This window comes from Ammospiza nelsoni, chromosome 19 (genome assembly GCF_027579445.1).
Source record: "Ammospiza nelsoni isolate bAmmNel1 chromosome 19, bAmmNel1.pri, whole genome shotgun sequence".
Taxonomy (NCBI): domain Eukaryota; kingdom Metazoa; phylum Chordata; class Aves; order Passeriformes; family Passerellidae; genus Ammospiza; species Ammospiza nelsoni.
This window is the reverse complement of record NC_080651.1, coordinates 2,334,327-2,349,408: the sequence shown is the minus strand read 5'-3', so window position 1 is coordinate 2,349,408 and position 15,082 is coordinate 2,334,327. Positions and strand designations below refer to the sequence as shown.

The 15,082-nt window shown below is 48.3% G+C and overlaps 1 protein-coding gene across 2 annotated transcripts in view; it reads left to right on the top strand.

The window, feature by feature from the left end:
* Positions 1 to 3,763: 3,763 nt before the first annotated feature.
* The window catches only part of RHBDL3 (rhomboid like 3), a 57,717-nt gene continuing 46,398 nt past the window's right edge, over positions 3,764 to 15,082 (top strand). For both annotated transcript variants that reach the window (XM_059485671.1, XM_059485669.1), the window contains exons 1-2: positions 3,764 to 3,883; positions 7,291 to 7,314. In XM_059485671.1, the coding sequence (XP_059341654.1) occupies positions 3,764 to 3,883; positions 7,291 to 7,314 (144 nt within the window). The remainder of the gene's footprint in view (positions 3,884 to 7,290; positions 7,315 to 15,082) is intronic.

The window sequence follows — 15,082 nt, the reverse complement described above, 5'->3', positions numbered from 1 at the left end:
GAACAGCGTACAAGTCTTGCTATCCAGCTCTGCTGTGGCTTCACCCAGGCGGGTCGTTGGTGCTCCCTGAGGGAGCCCTGGTGCCGCCAGCCAAGCCGTCATGAATCCTGTGAGGGTTAGAGTCACCGTGAGGGGAAATTCTTCCTCTCATGAGTTACCGTGAGGGGAAATTCTTCTGTTCTATATAATGAAGAATGTCCAAAAGTTAGCTACTGCAATTAAGTGCTGGGAAGAAGGAGCAGAACCCCAGCCCACTTACTCTCAACAGCAATTTGTTTTCTTTCTTCTGGCACCACCAGTTTTCTAATAACTTCTTTCATTGTGTTTTCCACAACCAGACTCAATTTCTTCCTGCTCAGTCTGATGCATGAATTGCCTGACCATGGTGTAAAGTCACTGATAGGACAAAGACCTTGATTCATCTTCCTCGGAGACACACCCTTCATGCCTCAGCTTTGACCTCCTGTCTGAAAGCTTGTCAGTTCAGGATTAATAGTAAGCAAGACTTGATTTTATGTTGGAAATTAACCTTAAATTACTAATTGGTCTCAATTTCAAACAATTATTTTGTTTAGGAATGAACCTGTGTTATGATCCCAGCAGGTGACAGGCAAAAACAAGCAGACATTTTAAAATACCACAAGGCTGACCTGATAGGAGAGCTCCCTTTTAAGACAACTGCCCCAAAAAAGGGTTAATGGCAGATTTAATTATTTCCCTAACAATAACCAAAAAGACAAATTGAACCAGCTGCAACCAATAACAGTTACTGTGGCAGAGAGGGGTGCAGGTGGAAAGACTAGTGCTTTTTCAGTGCTGCACTTGGAAAGTTCCAAGTACAACATGGAATAGGGAGGGTCATAATGGTGGTCTTTCAACACAAGTTAGAAATCACAGAGGAGATTGGAGTTTATTTTTTCCCACTATTCCTTCACTTCAAGAGGGAGAGTACCCATGAGTCAGGGGGAAGCCAAATGGTAGCACATATAGTCTGATTCATATTGGTTCTGAAAGGTAAACTTGTGTTGTCCCAGCACAAGGAGTGTGATGCTCAGGGTCCTTTACCACTGTTACCTTTTGGGCTTGAGTTTAAGCCCCTGTCTCAAACCATCTGTGGTCCTTAGAGGTTTTTAGCTGAATGAATCTGAGAGGTCTGATCCAGTCCCAGCTCTGTATGTGCAATCTAATATCCTCCTAAGGTTGTGTTTGTGTGCAGCATTCTGGGGTTTTGATCCAAAATTTTGCATTTTCCTTCAGAAGTTGCCTCCCAAGTCTGGCCAGCTGGCTGAGCTCTGGTATGGAAATCGAGCTGGGTAGCTTTCTCCACATAGTTCCAATTGTCAGAACTGGGAAGTTTTGTAAAAGCTACAAGAAAAGAATTGGGAAGTTTTGTAGCTTTAGGGCTCCTTCGGGTGGAGGAAGGACTGGTGCACAAAGTGTTCAGGTTCGCCCCAGAGGGCTGAGCTAACAGATGCTGGCTGGGTCCCTGCTCTGAGGGGGGTTATTGCATATTCATGAGCTGACCTTTTGAGCCACCCCCAATGCAGGGAGGCCATGCATCTACATTTTGGTTGCAGTATTTGGAATGTAAAAGTTGCCTATATGACTGAGTGTGAAAACGGCTTGGGGTTTATTATCTCAAGTCCTTTCTGTCTGCATTTCTTCTGAAGTCCCTCCTGTCTGCATCTGCTCTGGGGTGGCCCACAACCCCCCAGTTTATCTAGCAATTACTGTCTTCCAAGGTAGAGTCACCAGGGTATGCAGTGGGGAGAAATGGCATTCTAAATTAAGAGCCTCTCACACACTTGCAAGATGATAATTTGTCTGTAACAAGACTCCTCATTAGAATACTGTTAATTTCCTTTCTGTGGCAATTATAGCACAGCACTAGCTCATATGTGCAATGTGCAGAGATATTTCCCTGAAAAAAAAAAAAACAACCCAAACTCTATCATTACCCGTAGTGAAAAACAGTCCTTAGAGAAGAAAAATGAACTTGTAATTTTGCAGCAATTTCTCAATTTAGTGGGAGTTTGGTGTTAAGGTAAGAAGTTCTGGGGGTTCTCGCTGTTGTTGATTGCATTCCTGTTAGACTTCACAGTTGGCATTTTCCCACTAGCATCTGGAATCAGAGATGATACAGTCCCCAGCTGAATGGAACCTGTTACCCCTGAAATTCAGCTCATGTATTCTCTCTTTACTCTAAAAACTCACTTCCCTCCTCCCTACAGACATAATGACTGCTGTTTCTTTCTGTTGGCATAGCATATTTTTGCTTATCCATCTGTTTTGAAGTTTTGATGAGGTTTAGTTTTTCAATCAAAAAGAGATTGTTTGTATAATCACTGTTTAGTGCCTGGAATATTTTGGCAGGAGTGGTGTAAGTGGGTTAGTGCTTCTCAGAAGTGCTGGATTTGGTATCCTGCTCTTATGCTTCAGGAGAGCAGGCTGGACAGGCTCTAGACCAGGGAGAAATGGCTCCAGGAATTGCCTTTAAATGTGCAGAAGGTCTGCTCTGTTTCACTGATGTCATTAAGGGGACAGAAGCCCTCCTCTTTGTCAGCTGCACTGAAGACCTGAGAAGAGCTTTTATTTTGTTGTCATTTTCCTACCTGAATCCTGAGCTTGAAAAGTTCTCTTCAGGTCCAAGGGCTCTGGTTTTACTTCTCTGTGTGTGCCCTGCTACTGCAGCATGGAAGATCCTGCTCCTTTTCCAGAGGTATTCTAGCTGATTTGTTTTTGGTTTTGTGGTTGGTTGATTTTTAAACAGGTTGTAGAGAAAAGAGGGGCTTCCAGCTTGGTTCTGTACTCGTGGCTGAGGTGTGTCTGATCTGGTACCGGACCTTTTCATGAAGAAAACACAGCCTGTGGTGCTGGACTCTGCTCTGACTGTGCTCTGTCTGGCTTTTAGCAGAAAGCAGAGGCACTGGCACCATGTGGATCAGCCTGGCTCTGCTCGCCCTTCCCCCTTGCCAACCTGCTATTTCTGTACTTGATTGGGAGAAGCTAAAACTGCTGGATTTTTGCCGGCAGTCAAGGCATTCCTCAAGTTCCTAATCCAGGCTCCAGATGGTTAAGTTGTCCATCCTGACATATAGGAACAAATAATTATGGTAAAAGATGTAAACCCCCGCACCAGCCTCTGACGGTGAGCCTCTAGGACAGAGAAGTCTGTAGGGAGCCCCGATGAACCGGCACGTCTAGTCACCTGTCCGCGGGCAGGAGGGCAGGGCAGGAACGGGCCGGGCCCCGCCGCAGGGGCTGCCCGGTGCCGGTGCCGATCACGGCCGAGCCTCGCGGGTCGCCCCGTGGGAGGCGGTGCCGGCCCTGGGCAGGGGCCACCCGGCGCTGCCCCCCCGCCGCCGCCCAGCCCGCATCTCGGACGTGCCGCAGCTCCGGGCTCTGCCTCCGAGCGCCCCCGGGGCTCCCCCCGCGGCGGGAAGGGCGGACCCCCGTCCCCGGGCGATGGCTCGGGGGAGGCGCCGGTCGTGCCCGGGCCGGGGGCACCGCCCGGCCGCAGGGGCGGGAGGCGGGGAGGGGTCACTGCCCCGGCCGGAGCGCGGCCGCGGGGATGCCGCCCGCCGGCGCTGCCCGCGCTAATTGGATGTTCCGTGCATGGAGGATTTCCTCCCCTCCCGGCTGCGGGAGTCATGAAGGCAGGCTCGGCTGCGCTTGAAAGTTTGCCAACCGGCAGCTAGGTTTAATTTCTTTAAGGATCTGGGGAGAAGGGGGGGCGGGGGCTGGAGGGGGACCGTTTCCAAGCATGGGAGACAGGCTGCCGGAGCCTCACGCCAGCTCTTCCCCTGCTGTGGCTGCCAGCTCGGAGGCGGAAGAAATCGAGGTGCTGGACTCCGAAGATGTCCTACCTATGGCCGCAGAGGATGTAAGTTTCCTTTGCTCGGTGTCTTCCCCCCTTTCCCCCGGGCCGGGATAATCGGCTCAAGCTATTCATAGCTGAAGCCCGGGATGGGCGCAGGAGCGGGGCCGGTGACCCTGCGGGACCAGGGAAAGCCGCCGTCCCCGCCGCCCTCCGCGCCTCCCGCCGCTGGGTGTCTGCGGGCTCCAGCAGCCGCCGGGCTGGCTCCGTCCCCGGGGCCGCAGCTCCCGTCCTTCCCAGCCCCGGCAGCCCGGACAGCTCCCGGTTCGCTGGGTGCCCGTGTCCGGCGGGTGGCGGCTGATCGGGCAGGGGCATCGGACTGCGCACGGACGCGACTCTGGAGCCTGGCGAGGAGCTGACGCCTTGTCTCGAGAGGCTGCCGGGGGACAGAGAGCTCCTCCAGAGTCACAGCCACCCTGAGGGTGACAGATGTGAAACGCTCCCGCTCTCGGGAGCTGCTCCCTCTTCCAGCCCCCGAGCGACAAACAGTCGAGTAAGTTTTCTCTCGGCTCGGCAGGGCTGATGGCTTCTCTCCACCCTCCGAGCTCTGAAGGCACGTGAGGGATGGATAACTTAGCACCGCTCTCTGCTCACCCAGCCCAGAAGGACGCGAAGGGGTCCTGCGCACTCCAGATCTGCTCCTGCCGTGCTGGGCGGCAGTGCCTGCAGAGCTCGGGCAGTCGTTCTGCATCTGCCGGACCCGGAGGCAGGAGCTGCCGTGCACCTGTCTGGGAGGGAGTGAACGTGAGAGATCCTGGTGCATCCCAGGACTGCTCACAGCTCTCATTCCCAGCAAACTTGGCTGGGATGAGGACTGAAAAGTGTCTGCTCAGTCTGCAGCGGTAAGTGCAGGGTCTGTTCCAGCCTGTCAGACACAGAGCAGGGATACTAAATGTCTTTCTGAAGCGGGCTCTGGCTCGGGTCTTGCGCCACTACAAAAGGGACACTTGGGAGCTGAACGTCCAGCAGCGGCACATTCCCTCGGCCCTCTCTCAGCCTTTTTGATGCTGCTGGAGGAAGCCGCCCAGGCATGCTTAGGGACAGAGCCTGTGTTTCACCCCCCAGCCCTTCTGAATCACCTAGAATTCGGTTACTGTTGGATTTTCCTCCCAGAGGGCAATGGAGGAAGTGCAGTTGCTTGCCAGAGCTGCATTCCCAGTCTGTATTCCTGAGCACAGTGCAGTCAGGAGGGAGCGTGTGATGCAGGTTGACCTCTGCTACAGCACTGCCAGACAGTCCTAAGAGGAGATGCCTGAGTCAGGAGTGTGTGTAGCTATGACTTGGAAATGGTGGCTTTCCTGGAGCTTTTACAGTCCAGGTTTCCAAATTCCATTGCTGGCTTACATCAGACTGTGACCTTTTCTTCTCTGACAAATTTTGTGCTTGTCTGGATGGTCCTAGGCGAAAGATTTCCTGTTGTGATACATGTGAGCCCCTTGGAGTTGCTCCAGCCTCTACACAAACGCAGCCATTAGCAATCCAATCCTGCCAGGGGGCCCAGGAGATGCTGAAATGCTGAGTGCCTGGCAGGTTTGGGCTCCTGGGACAGGAGCTGTCCCTCATGAAGTCTAAATTCTCATCCCAGTTCCACTGCTGCCTTCCTGCTTGACCTTGAGGTAGGAGAGCTTGGGTCAGATCCAGCTTGCAGTGTCTTGCCATTACTTGCATTGTTATTTGACTCTGTACCTTGTTTTCTATAATCAACAAAACCGAAGCCTGCAGCTGCACTGGTTATGGGAAGCTGAGACCTGGCAATAGATGATGTGACAGAAGCCTGAGGTATCATGTATCATCTGCAAGTCAGAAAAGCAGGAAGCGGTGTAAATGCCCTCCTTCTACTCAGCCAAGATTTCCTGCTGAAACAAGCAGGCTACAGAGCATCATCTCTGAAAATTTCAACTGCTCTGTGCCCCCTGAGACCTAGCTGGGGGTTGATTTGTGTTGTTGCTATTACATCTGAAAGCCTGATGGAAGCTCTCTGGCTTAGCCAGCAAGAACTGACACAAGGTCAGTTCTTTATATGTTATTAACCACAAAAATATAACACAGTGAAGGTTTGGCTGTCACAGCCTTGACAGTGTGTAACAGCTCAGCTGTGATGTCATTGTAGCTCTCAGAGCAGCATTCCATAAAGCCAGGATTCAGACAGTCCCAAAATGTTCTGTTTAAAGTGCTAGACTGATTTATGATGATAAATGAGAGCTTATAAATGGAGAGAGACATGGGAGGAGGGGAGCCAACAACTTAACTAATGAAAAGTAATTCAGTGGCCTGATGCCCCACTGTCTCTTCAGTCAATTCTGCTTTAGATTTGCCTACCATGTGAAAGGAAATGTTCTTCTAAGACTAGATAAGACTCTAACCAGATTTCTGCTTTGCTAATAGCACTGTGAGGAGATTTGCTTATAAAGGTCTGATATTTGTTGTTTTACTCAATTTGTTTCTTTTTTGGGAAGGTAAATGAGAAAACAACGGACCTGGAAATGTTCAAATGTTTCTGGGGATCCCAAGCCAGTAGTTACCCCAGTGCTGCCCCATGGAAGTTGCTGTCTTCTCAACTGGCCCCTAAATCCAGGATAGATGAGAGCCTTAAACAATTCAGTAGGAATTTCCTCTGTTTCATGGGACAGTGAGGCAGGGAGATGAGTTGATATCAGTCTCACCTACAAAGCAGAAATCTGAGCCAGTTTCCAGCTATTTTTTTCTGTTTCCAAGTGACAAGGACTTGTGGAGTGTTCACATGGTTGTGAGCATCAAAGTGGAGCTTCCTCCTATACAGCATTTTAAAGGCAGATCTGATAGAACAGAAGATGTGGGGTAAATCCTTGCAGTGGGCTCTCTCCAGCCTTCCACCCTCCCACCTTGCACAGGAGGAATTAGCTGTTTTTCAGATGTGGACATGTGAGGCTCAGAGAACTGATGGCTTATCAAAAGCCTGCAGAAAGCCAGACTCAGGAGCAGGCAGCAGACAGGGCTCTGACAACCCAGCAAAGGAATTGATGGGTCAGTGTTGGGCCACAGGATCTCAGAAAGTGATCTGGAAAAACATTGCTAATTCATCCATTCCGTCAGTATACACAGAGCTTTCTTGATCTCTGTGACTAAAAACCCCTTTTTTCCTTGCTTGCCTGCAAATAGACATAGTGGGAGAAAACAGAATTAACACATGAATGTTTTGAGTTCATCCAAATTTGGATTTGTAAATGAAAACTGTTCTCCCTGTGTTTGGTAGATTCCCCTTCCTCCTCCTCCGGAAGGGTAGGTGATTCTGGGATGAAGAAGGATGTTGGAAATGGCATTAAATCATTTGGTTATTTCTCTGTTAGAATATACTTCTACAGTTTACTGCATGTTAATGTCATTGCTCTTATACCTTCTTTTTACTCTTTTTCCTCCCTTATGCTGCCTCTCAGCACTGGAAAGCCCTATTTGATCAGGTATGTGAACAACTGATATATTCTCTCTGTCTTGTGAGCAAAGAGCCTAACCTCTGGTTAATTCCCTCTGTACTGGCTTTCCCCTGCATTTAAAATACAGCCTAGGAGAAATGTGCTGCATGCTCCCATGCAGGATGCTGGTGTGCAAGTCATAATTATCACGGCTGCTTTGGGCCTTTCTCAGTTTCTCTTCAGAGCAGCCCGGGACAGGAGTGAGCCCATCCCTGGTGACCCAGGGGCTGAGCCAAGGTGCTGCAGCAGGTGCTCTGTTTCCTGCCAGTTGTGCTGTCCTTGCTTGGGGATTAAAGGATCTTCTGCTCTCTCAGGCAGGCAGACTAAGACCTGTAAAACCAGCACAAGGTTCTTCGAAATGGCTCCCCAGCAGCTAAACTGACTTCTGCAGGGTTACATCATCCAGGCAGGACCTGCTGCTTTAAGCTTGCACAGGATGAGCAAAGAATCTGCTTCTGTACCAAAGACTCTGGTTGTGTCAGGTAAAAGCCTTGGGACAGCTCTGTAGCTGGCTGAAGTCAGCACAGCACTGAAAAGCTCCAGACTGTAGCTGCTGAGGTTTTGGGTTGTGGGTTCCAGTTTGTAGATTATGTTTTTAGCTGCTTTAATGGACGTGTTTGCTTTGTGGTATCCCTTCCATCTGCCGGGTTGAAATGTGTAGCAGCTATAAACAGGGATTTTTCTAGGGTTGATTCACTTCTAAACTGCAGCACTCTCTTGATGTCATAAACTTTTGTGCTGTTGTGTGTGCATGTAAATGTCACCTTCTGTGAGGGAGCTTCCTCTGACGCTGGCATCATCCTGGCAATAAAGTTCGGATGGGATTTCATCCCTGCTTTATGAAGCGATAATCTTGCCTCTGTGTCTGGCTGCACTACAAAGCCAAAGCTGTGGTGCAGCCTGCACAAGGATGTCCTTGGTACCCTGGGGGTCCTGTTATCATTCAGCTATTAACTGGGGCTGCCTGTTCTGATGAGTGCTCATTTATACAGGGTTAGCCGTGACCAACTGCTAATCCACGTGTCTGGACTGCAGCAAGTTGGCTGTGCTACAGTCAGCAGGCAGTTGGGAGCTGGGTATTATGATTGTTGATCACACCTAAATTGTGTGGTGTGTTTGAATCTGCTGGGGCTCAGAGGGGATGCTGCCACTGAAGAGGTTGATGCACAATAAATTGCTTGTGGTCTGGGCTGAATGTTTGTTTCAGCCGCTTTGAATTCTCCTGTCTCCAACGCTGGCCCTAATTTGGAGTCTTATTCTACAAGCATCCTTTGAAGTCATTGAGTCCTTGTGGGATGGGGCTGTTGGCTGGTAGCTACCTCAGGCTCAAAGAGAGGAATCTGTAATTTCCCATTGGACTTATATGAATAGTAGATGGGATTTTTTCCTTTTTTTTTTTTTTTTCTTTTTAGGGGGAGGGAGTTTGACTGTTGGATGTACAGAACACTAGCCCAGTAACAATGGAACAGGCTGTAAAGACAGACCTTCAGTAATTAGCTGTGTTTCAATTAGGGCTGCAGCTGAATTTTAAACCTTGTCTGTAAGACTTTATTATCAAAGAGAATGCAACCTGTGACAATTACACATAAGTCCTGAATAAATCAATGATGTCCTTGTTGCCTGTGGGCAAAGCTGACGTCTTCCTGGAGCATTATATCAGCAAAGCAATGCAATTAGTCCTGCAGTGAATTGCAAGATGCTGTTTGTCATGGAACAAGGTTGCTACTCCCAGCAGCAATGTGCTAGGAGGAGAGGGAAGCACTTTGTTTAGCTCTGATTGGCATACATGTGAAACATGAGGACAGTCTCAATAACTAGAGAAAGCCTGTGTGTTGGCACTGGGAACAGTTGCAGCTCTCCCTGGCAGTCAGGACCTGACTGGGTGTGCATTTGCAGTGGCAATGGGTGGCCCAGGGTGCACGGGCATTTGTGGCTCCTGGGCTGGGACTGAGGTTTGGGAGCCACCTGAGCTGAGACACGTGTGCCTCTGCACTCACCACCTCCCAAGAGAGCAAGAGAAGGCTCTGGAGAAAGTGTTAAGAGTAGCTGGGAATTTACAGGCTGGTAGTCTGCAAGTGGCTTGTTGCTGTTATACTCTGTCACCCCAGAAAACTGTGAAGGAGAGGTCAGTGCACACACCCCCAGCCTTTGAGAGGGGAATGAAATTATTATTAATGGTCGTTTGTTTGGTTTGGGTTTTTTTTAGGAAGTATTTTTAAAACTTTCATTCCAGTTTACTGACCAAAAAAAGCAGCAAGTTTTCTGTTTAGACATACAAAAATTATGGGGTTTGGTTTTTTTATGATCTCCCCCTCCCCAGCTTAAATTAAAAATTCAGAACTTCTTGATGGAAAAATTGCTGCTCAGCCATAAAGCAGTGCTTTTTGCTTGGTTATTTTAGGAGAGAGGAGTGACTGACCATGTTTTCTGTAGGAATTTTTTATTTGTTTTGATCCAGCTCTAATCTGTCACACTGGGAACTGTCAGTATCTCAAGCCAGGATCTTCAGCCACTTGCAGACTGATTTATTTAAGAAGTAAAGGAACTTAAATTTGACAAAAACTCAGACCCAGAACTGCTTCCTATGCTTTGAGGTTCAAAGAAGCCCTTCCCAGGACAAAATCCTGACTACACTGAAGCAAGTACCAAAATTCCTCCTGGATTTAGTGGGGTCAGCACTTCACCCAAGAGTTTGGGAACAGGCAGACTCACTGCTCTTCAGTGCTGCAGCCAGACAATTACAGTTCAGCTGCTGCCTCATACTGTGCTTGCAAGATGTGGTTTTTATTACAAGGCCATGGCCCTCGGGCAGCTCTAACTCACTTTTATATGGGAACTTTTATAGGGATTCATACATTTATTTATTGTGCTCATAAACACCCTCCACCCCCACACACACATTAGCTCTGCATCTGCTGCCTTCTGCAGTGCCTGCACCATCGCTGCGTGCTCTGTGCTGTCTCTGTGAGGAATCTGAGCTCTGAGCAGAGCAAGCTCTCTCCATCCCTCTGCAATCACTTGGGGTTTTCTTCATTTGTTCTTCAGTGGCCAAAGCCCCATTTTTTTGTTAATCTTCTGGTAAAGTTGAAAATGCAGCAATCCCAGGAGCAGCTGCTGACAGTTTCATGCTCCTCTGTGTTAATAAGATTTGTTAATTGCCTTGCACTCAGACATGAGAACATCTCCCAGTCCTTGCTGAAGCCAAGTTGTCTGATGTTTGGAGAGTGATTCTGCAGATGAGTGTTCTGAGGGGCTGTTCCTGCTTTGCTACATCCTCTCTAGGGCCTTGGGTGCAGTTCTTTGCCACCGTGTCCCCAGTGCCCCTGCTTTGGCAATGACTGCAGCTGCTTGGTGTTACCCAGCCCTTGGCTGGGCTGGGTGAAAGGGGCTGGATAGGACATCAGTGTTCTTGGGACAGACCTGCCTTCTGAAGGTGGCTTTTAACCTTGTTAGATGCTAGGAGCTTGTGTCATCTTCTCTGCTTCCCCATCCCCATGGCTGTTGAGATTTTGAGGATGAATTAGCATTATCAGCCCTCATCTTGGAGTTCTCACTTCTTCTCACCCATACCCTGGTTTGTAGTCATGACAACAAACTTGTTTTAAATAGACACACAAAAAACTCTCTAAAAAGACCCTCCTTACTGCTTCAACACCTTGATCCTATTGCTTGTCAATCCAGGCTGTGTTTTTGTTGCAGCTGCTTTAGAAATCCTAGATTCCTCCCTGAGACTTGTACGTGGGTGTGATGGCAACAGATGAACAGAGTTTATGGGGAATGCAGAGAGATGCCAAGTTACCCAGTCTGTGTAGGCAGCTAATGGAAAACTTGAGCTCAGAAACAAGGCTGTAGAGACAGACATGCACTTGCCAGGAAGAGTTCAGTTGCTGACACTACCAGCAGTGGGTGCAGCTGAACCTGCTCCACCATGGTCTCATAAAACATTAAAATATGCTTTAAAAGATGCTGACTTTGCAGCTGCCTTAAATCCAGGGCTGGTTCCTGAACAATTGAAATTGCAGAGCAATCCATAAAATTGGGGCAGCTATTATCATTGTTGGTGGTAACAGAGGAAGGGAATTATTTTGAACTTAATGATCTTTTATGTTAACTGTCCCTTTTTTCTGGGTAGCCTTTAGTGCAGGCAGGCAGAGCTATTTCCCACGCTGTAAAAGAATTTCCAGTTTATTTACTGGGGCACTGTTGAGCTAAACATGACCCTTCACTTTGAAACATTCCCCTGCCTATCGTTGCTGGCAAACCCCTGCCAGCTGTGGCTGCAAAACCTCTCCAGGCAGGTCTCACTGAGCTGTAGGCAGTGGTTTGTGCCTTGAGATTTCATAACTTGTGCCTCACTGCTGGTTTGTTGGATCACTGGGAACAGGTGGAGCACAAACTGTAATATAAAGAATAGGAAATTATGGCAGTGATAGCAGCAGTATAGCCAGGGGGGTTGAGCCCAGGGTTTTGTGTAGCCTTCAAGTCCTTGCCTGAATTTTGGACTATTGCTGCCTTTATAGTGTTCATTGGGACATCTGTCCCCATTTAAATGGAGTGGTGCTGCAGACAGGAGGCTGTGGAAACTGCGAGTAGGAAATAGTCATCACCTTTCTACTTCATCTGCTGAGGTCAGTGGGGAATCAGAGGTGCTGCTGGGAAGACTGTCCATGGTGATAAGAGATAAGCATCCAGGCCCCAAACCAGCGTCTGCCTCGTCTGCCATATCAGATGCTTCTGAGAGTGTGACAGGAAACGTGTCCCCTTCTCCCCCTCTGCCAAGCTGTGCGTTGTAAAGGGGAGAGACATTTTAAAATCTACAAGGGTCTCTTTACAATGCACAGAGGGGGTTCTGCATCTGCCCCACGCCTTGAAGTCTAATCTCATTTACAGTTGTCAGCGTGGGCTGCTGGAAGAGATGAAAGGCGGAGGACAAGGAGGGAGAATAGATTAGTCCCGAGCAGAGGGCACGGGGAGTGCACCTGCCTCTGCCCCGCTACCTTGAGGAGGGGCGGCAGTGGCAGCTGGGCATGTGTCATCTGCTGCTCTTTGAGGCACCCAGCCATGGAGCACACGATTAATGACTCGAGGGGCTGGGCTTTTGTGAGTGATAAAGCCCTGGGGTTTAAGCTGGGCTCTCAGGCTTTTCTCTGAGCAGCACCATCACTTTACATTTCTCAAGTGGCGTTGTGGTCGCAGCGAGCTGTCTGTGGCCACAATGCTTCCCTTTCTCCTCTCTCCCCAAACTGGGCTGACCTTTGCCAAACAGCATTAACCCTTTGACTCCTCCACTTTGGGTTATGGGGTTGGGGGGAAAAAAAGAATCCCTTCAAATTCATGGCCCTGTGGATAGCCTTGAAGGGAAGAAGGGGATGGTAGATGTGTTTTTGCTGAAGATTGGTTTGCTGTTGCCCTCTAGATTGTCAATTCCTCACTGCCTTCAGCCAGAGGCTTTTTTGAATACAACCTGGGAAAGGGGAGGGGAATTTATCCTTCCCTCAGTCAAGGAGGGAAACTTGAGCATTGAGCAGCAAATATATGTCCAAGTGACTATTCCCTCTGCAGGATAATGTCCTTTACCATGCCTGGATTAGCCTCTGTCCATCCCCAGTATTATTACAGTGGATGGCAATCTCCCAGCACTTCCAGGCTTATACCCAGATTTGACTTTTAGCCAAAATACCTTGGAGTGATGGCTTAGCATGAAAAAGCCACATGGAGATCATTAATGATCTTCCCATCCCTTGCAAGATGAACAGCAAAAATGTCCCAGGTTCCTCCCTAATCTTCTATCACTGCACATGGAGCACGAGCCAGCCCTTACGCTGAATGTGGATCTCTTTATTTTACACCTTCCCTACAGCTTGAAAAGTTTGTGGTCAGCTATCCTATTTCTCCTTTCCCTGGCTATTTGGGCACTCCTCTCTCCAATCCCATCAGCCTGTACACTGACTGTTGGCTTTGACTAGTGCAAAAAGTTGGGAGTAGAAGCCATCAGTATGAACCAGATACTGTCAGCATAGCAAACACAGCACTCTTAAGCCTGTGCCAGTAAAAGCAGGCATCTCCTGAAATGTTTCAAGGAGTCATAACAAACACACCAAAAAACACATGGAGGCTGAGTCAGTCTTACACAGCTCATGAGTTAGTGGCAGCTTGATGTCTCTAGTTTTGTAAAAATCTTCAGGAGGCTTCCTACTCATTACACATTTGTGTACCTTCCACGTCTGAGCCTAGAAACCTGCACATTGGAGTGTCCAGAGCCGTGTGTCTCTGCTGCTTCCTGATCCCAGCTGCACTGAGGGGCTTTGGAATCTCTGCTCTGCTGTTTCAGCTGGATGTGTGGGATGGGGTTTAGGCACATAGATCCTTGCTAATGCATTGTTCTCAAATCCTGTCTTGCACATAGAAAATCACTGAAGCAATAAAAACGTTTAAGCCTGCGTGTTTAGAAAGAAAGGGGAGAAAAAGCCATAAACACAGAGTGGATTGATGCTGTTTTGCAAATCAGCTGGTGCATTGTGCTCTGTGGCTGTGTGCTGCCATGACAGAGAAGGGGAAGAGATCATCTCATCTCCAGAGGAGCAAGCCAGCCACTTAGCCAGTGGAAATAGTTTGGAGGTGCTTTTCTACACCATCATCACTTACACCTGTAACATTTACTGGACTTTTAAAGTTACTCTCTACCAGACAAAACAAATGTTTCTCCTCTACAGTAGGATGTATGGTGTTCCCATTGCTTTCTGGTATTTGCAATCAGTGCAAAAGTACTGGGGCACGTTTGCAAATTAAATGTGGCAGTGGGAGTGTTTGACAGCAGCCAAGAAAGCTGTGATCTCTCTCTGCCTCCTCACTAGGTGTTGTACTATATGTTGGTCTGAAATCAGTTAAGTAACAGCAGACCATGAGACAAAGTTGATGGGATTCAGCTGATGGGCTGTTTTCCTGCACCACTGTACATACAGGCTCCTGAGGAAAGCTGATCTCTGAATGCCCTGGATTTTTGTGTGATTCAAACCTTGTTGTGTTTGCCTGTTCAAGCTGTAGCACTTTTTTCCCTCTCCCAGTCTCTTGAGTGGTGGCATCAAGCCCAATCTGGCTGCTCAGGGTGACACAGGGAATATTCTGTTCACTAGAGATAATATTTCTTGGTGAAAAGTGTAGTGAAAGTCCTGAATGTTTGTGATCCCTCTGAGTCTCACTTGAACCTTGAATTCTTTCAACTTTAAAAGTAAAACCCCACACTTGCAAGACACAGAGAATTTATGAGTTCTTAGTGTCCATTCCTGTTGCTTAGGAACAGGTATCTGCAGTGACCCTGTGTTGTTGGTAAGACTAACGATGTATGAAACTGATGTTAAACAAGCAAGATCAATCTTGCCCCTAGGAACTGTTCTTCATGTTCTTTGATACTTGACATGCTTTGTAAGTAGCAAATACTCTGGAGCTCCTGAGTTCATGAGGGAAAGATGAATGAGAAGCTGGAGGCAGAGCTGTTTGTGACTATCATCAAACCTCTGGTCTGATACATTTCTTCAGGGCAGTGTTCCCTGAGGAAACATCTCTGCCTCAGTGAGCCTCCACAAAAAGGTACCAGTGATGAATAGGAGTGCCTGGTTTGGGGAGCATACTTGTTTATGATGTACAGTGGCAGTGGAGGGGTTTGTTGATGGCAGCCTGCAGCCAGTGAGATGTGGCCTTGTTTGCCTCTTGGCAGAGGAAGTATCAATATTATAGAAGGTGAAAAACTGGAACTGTC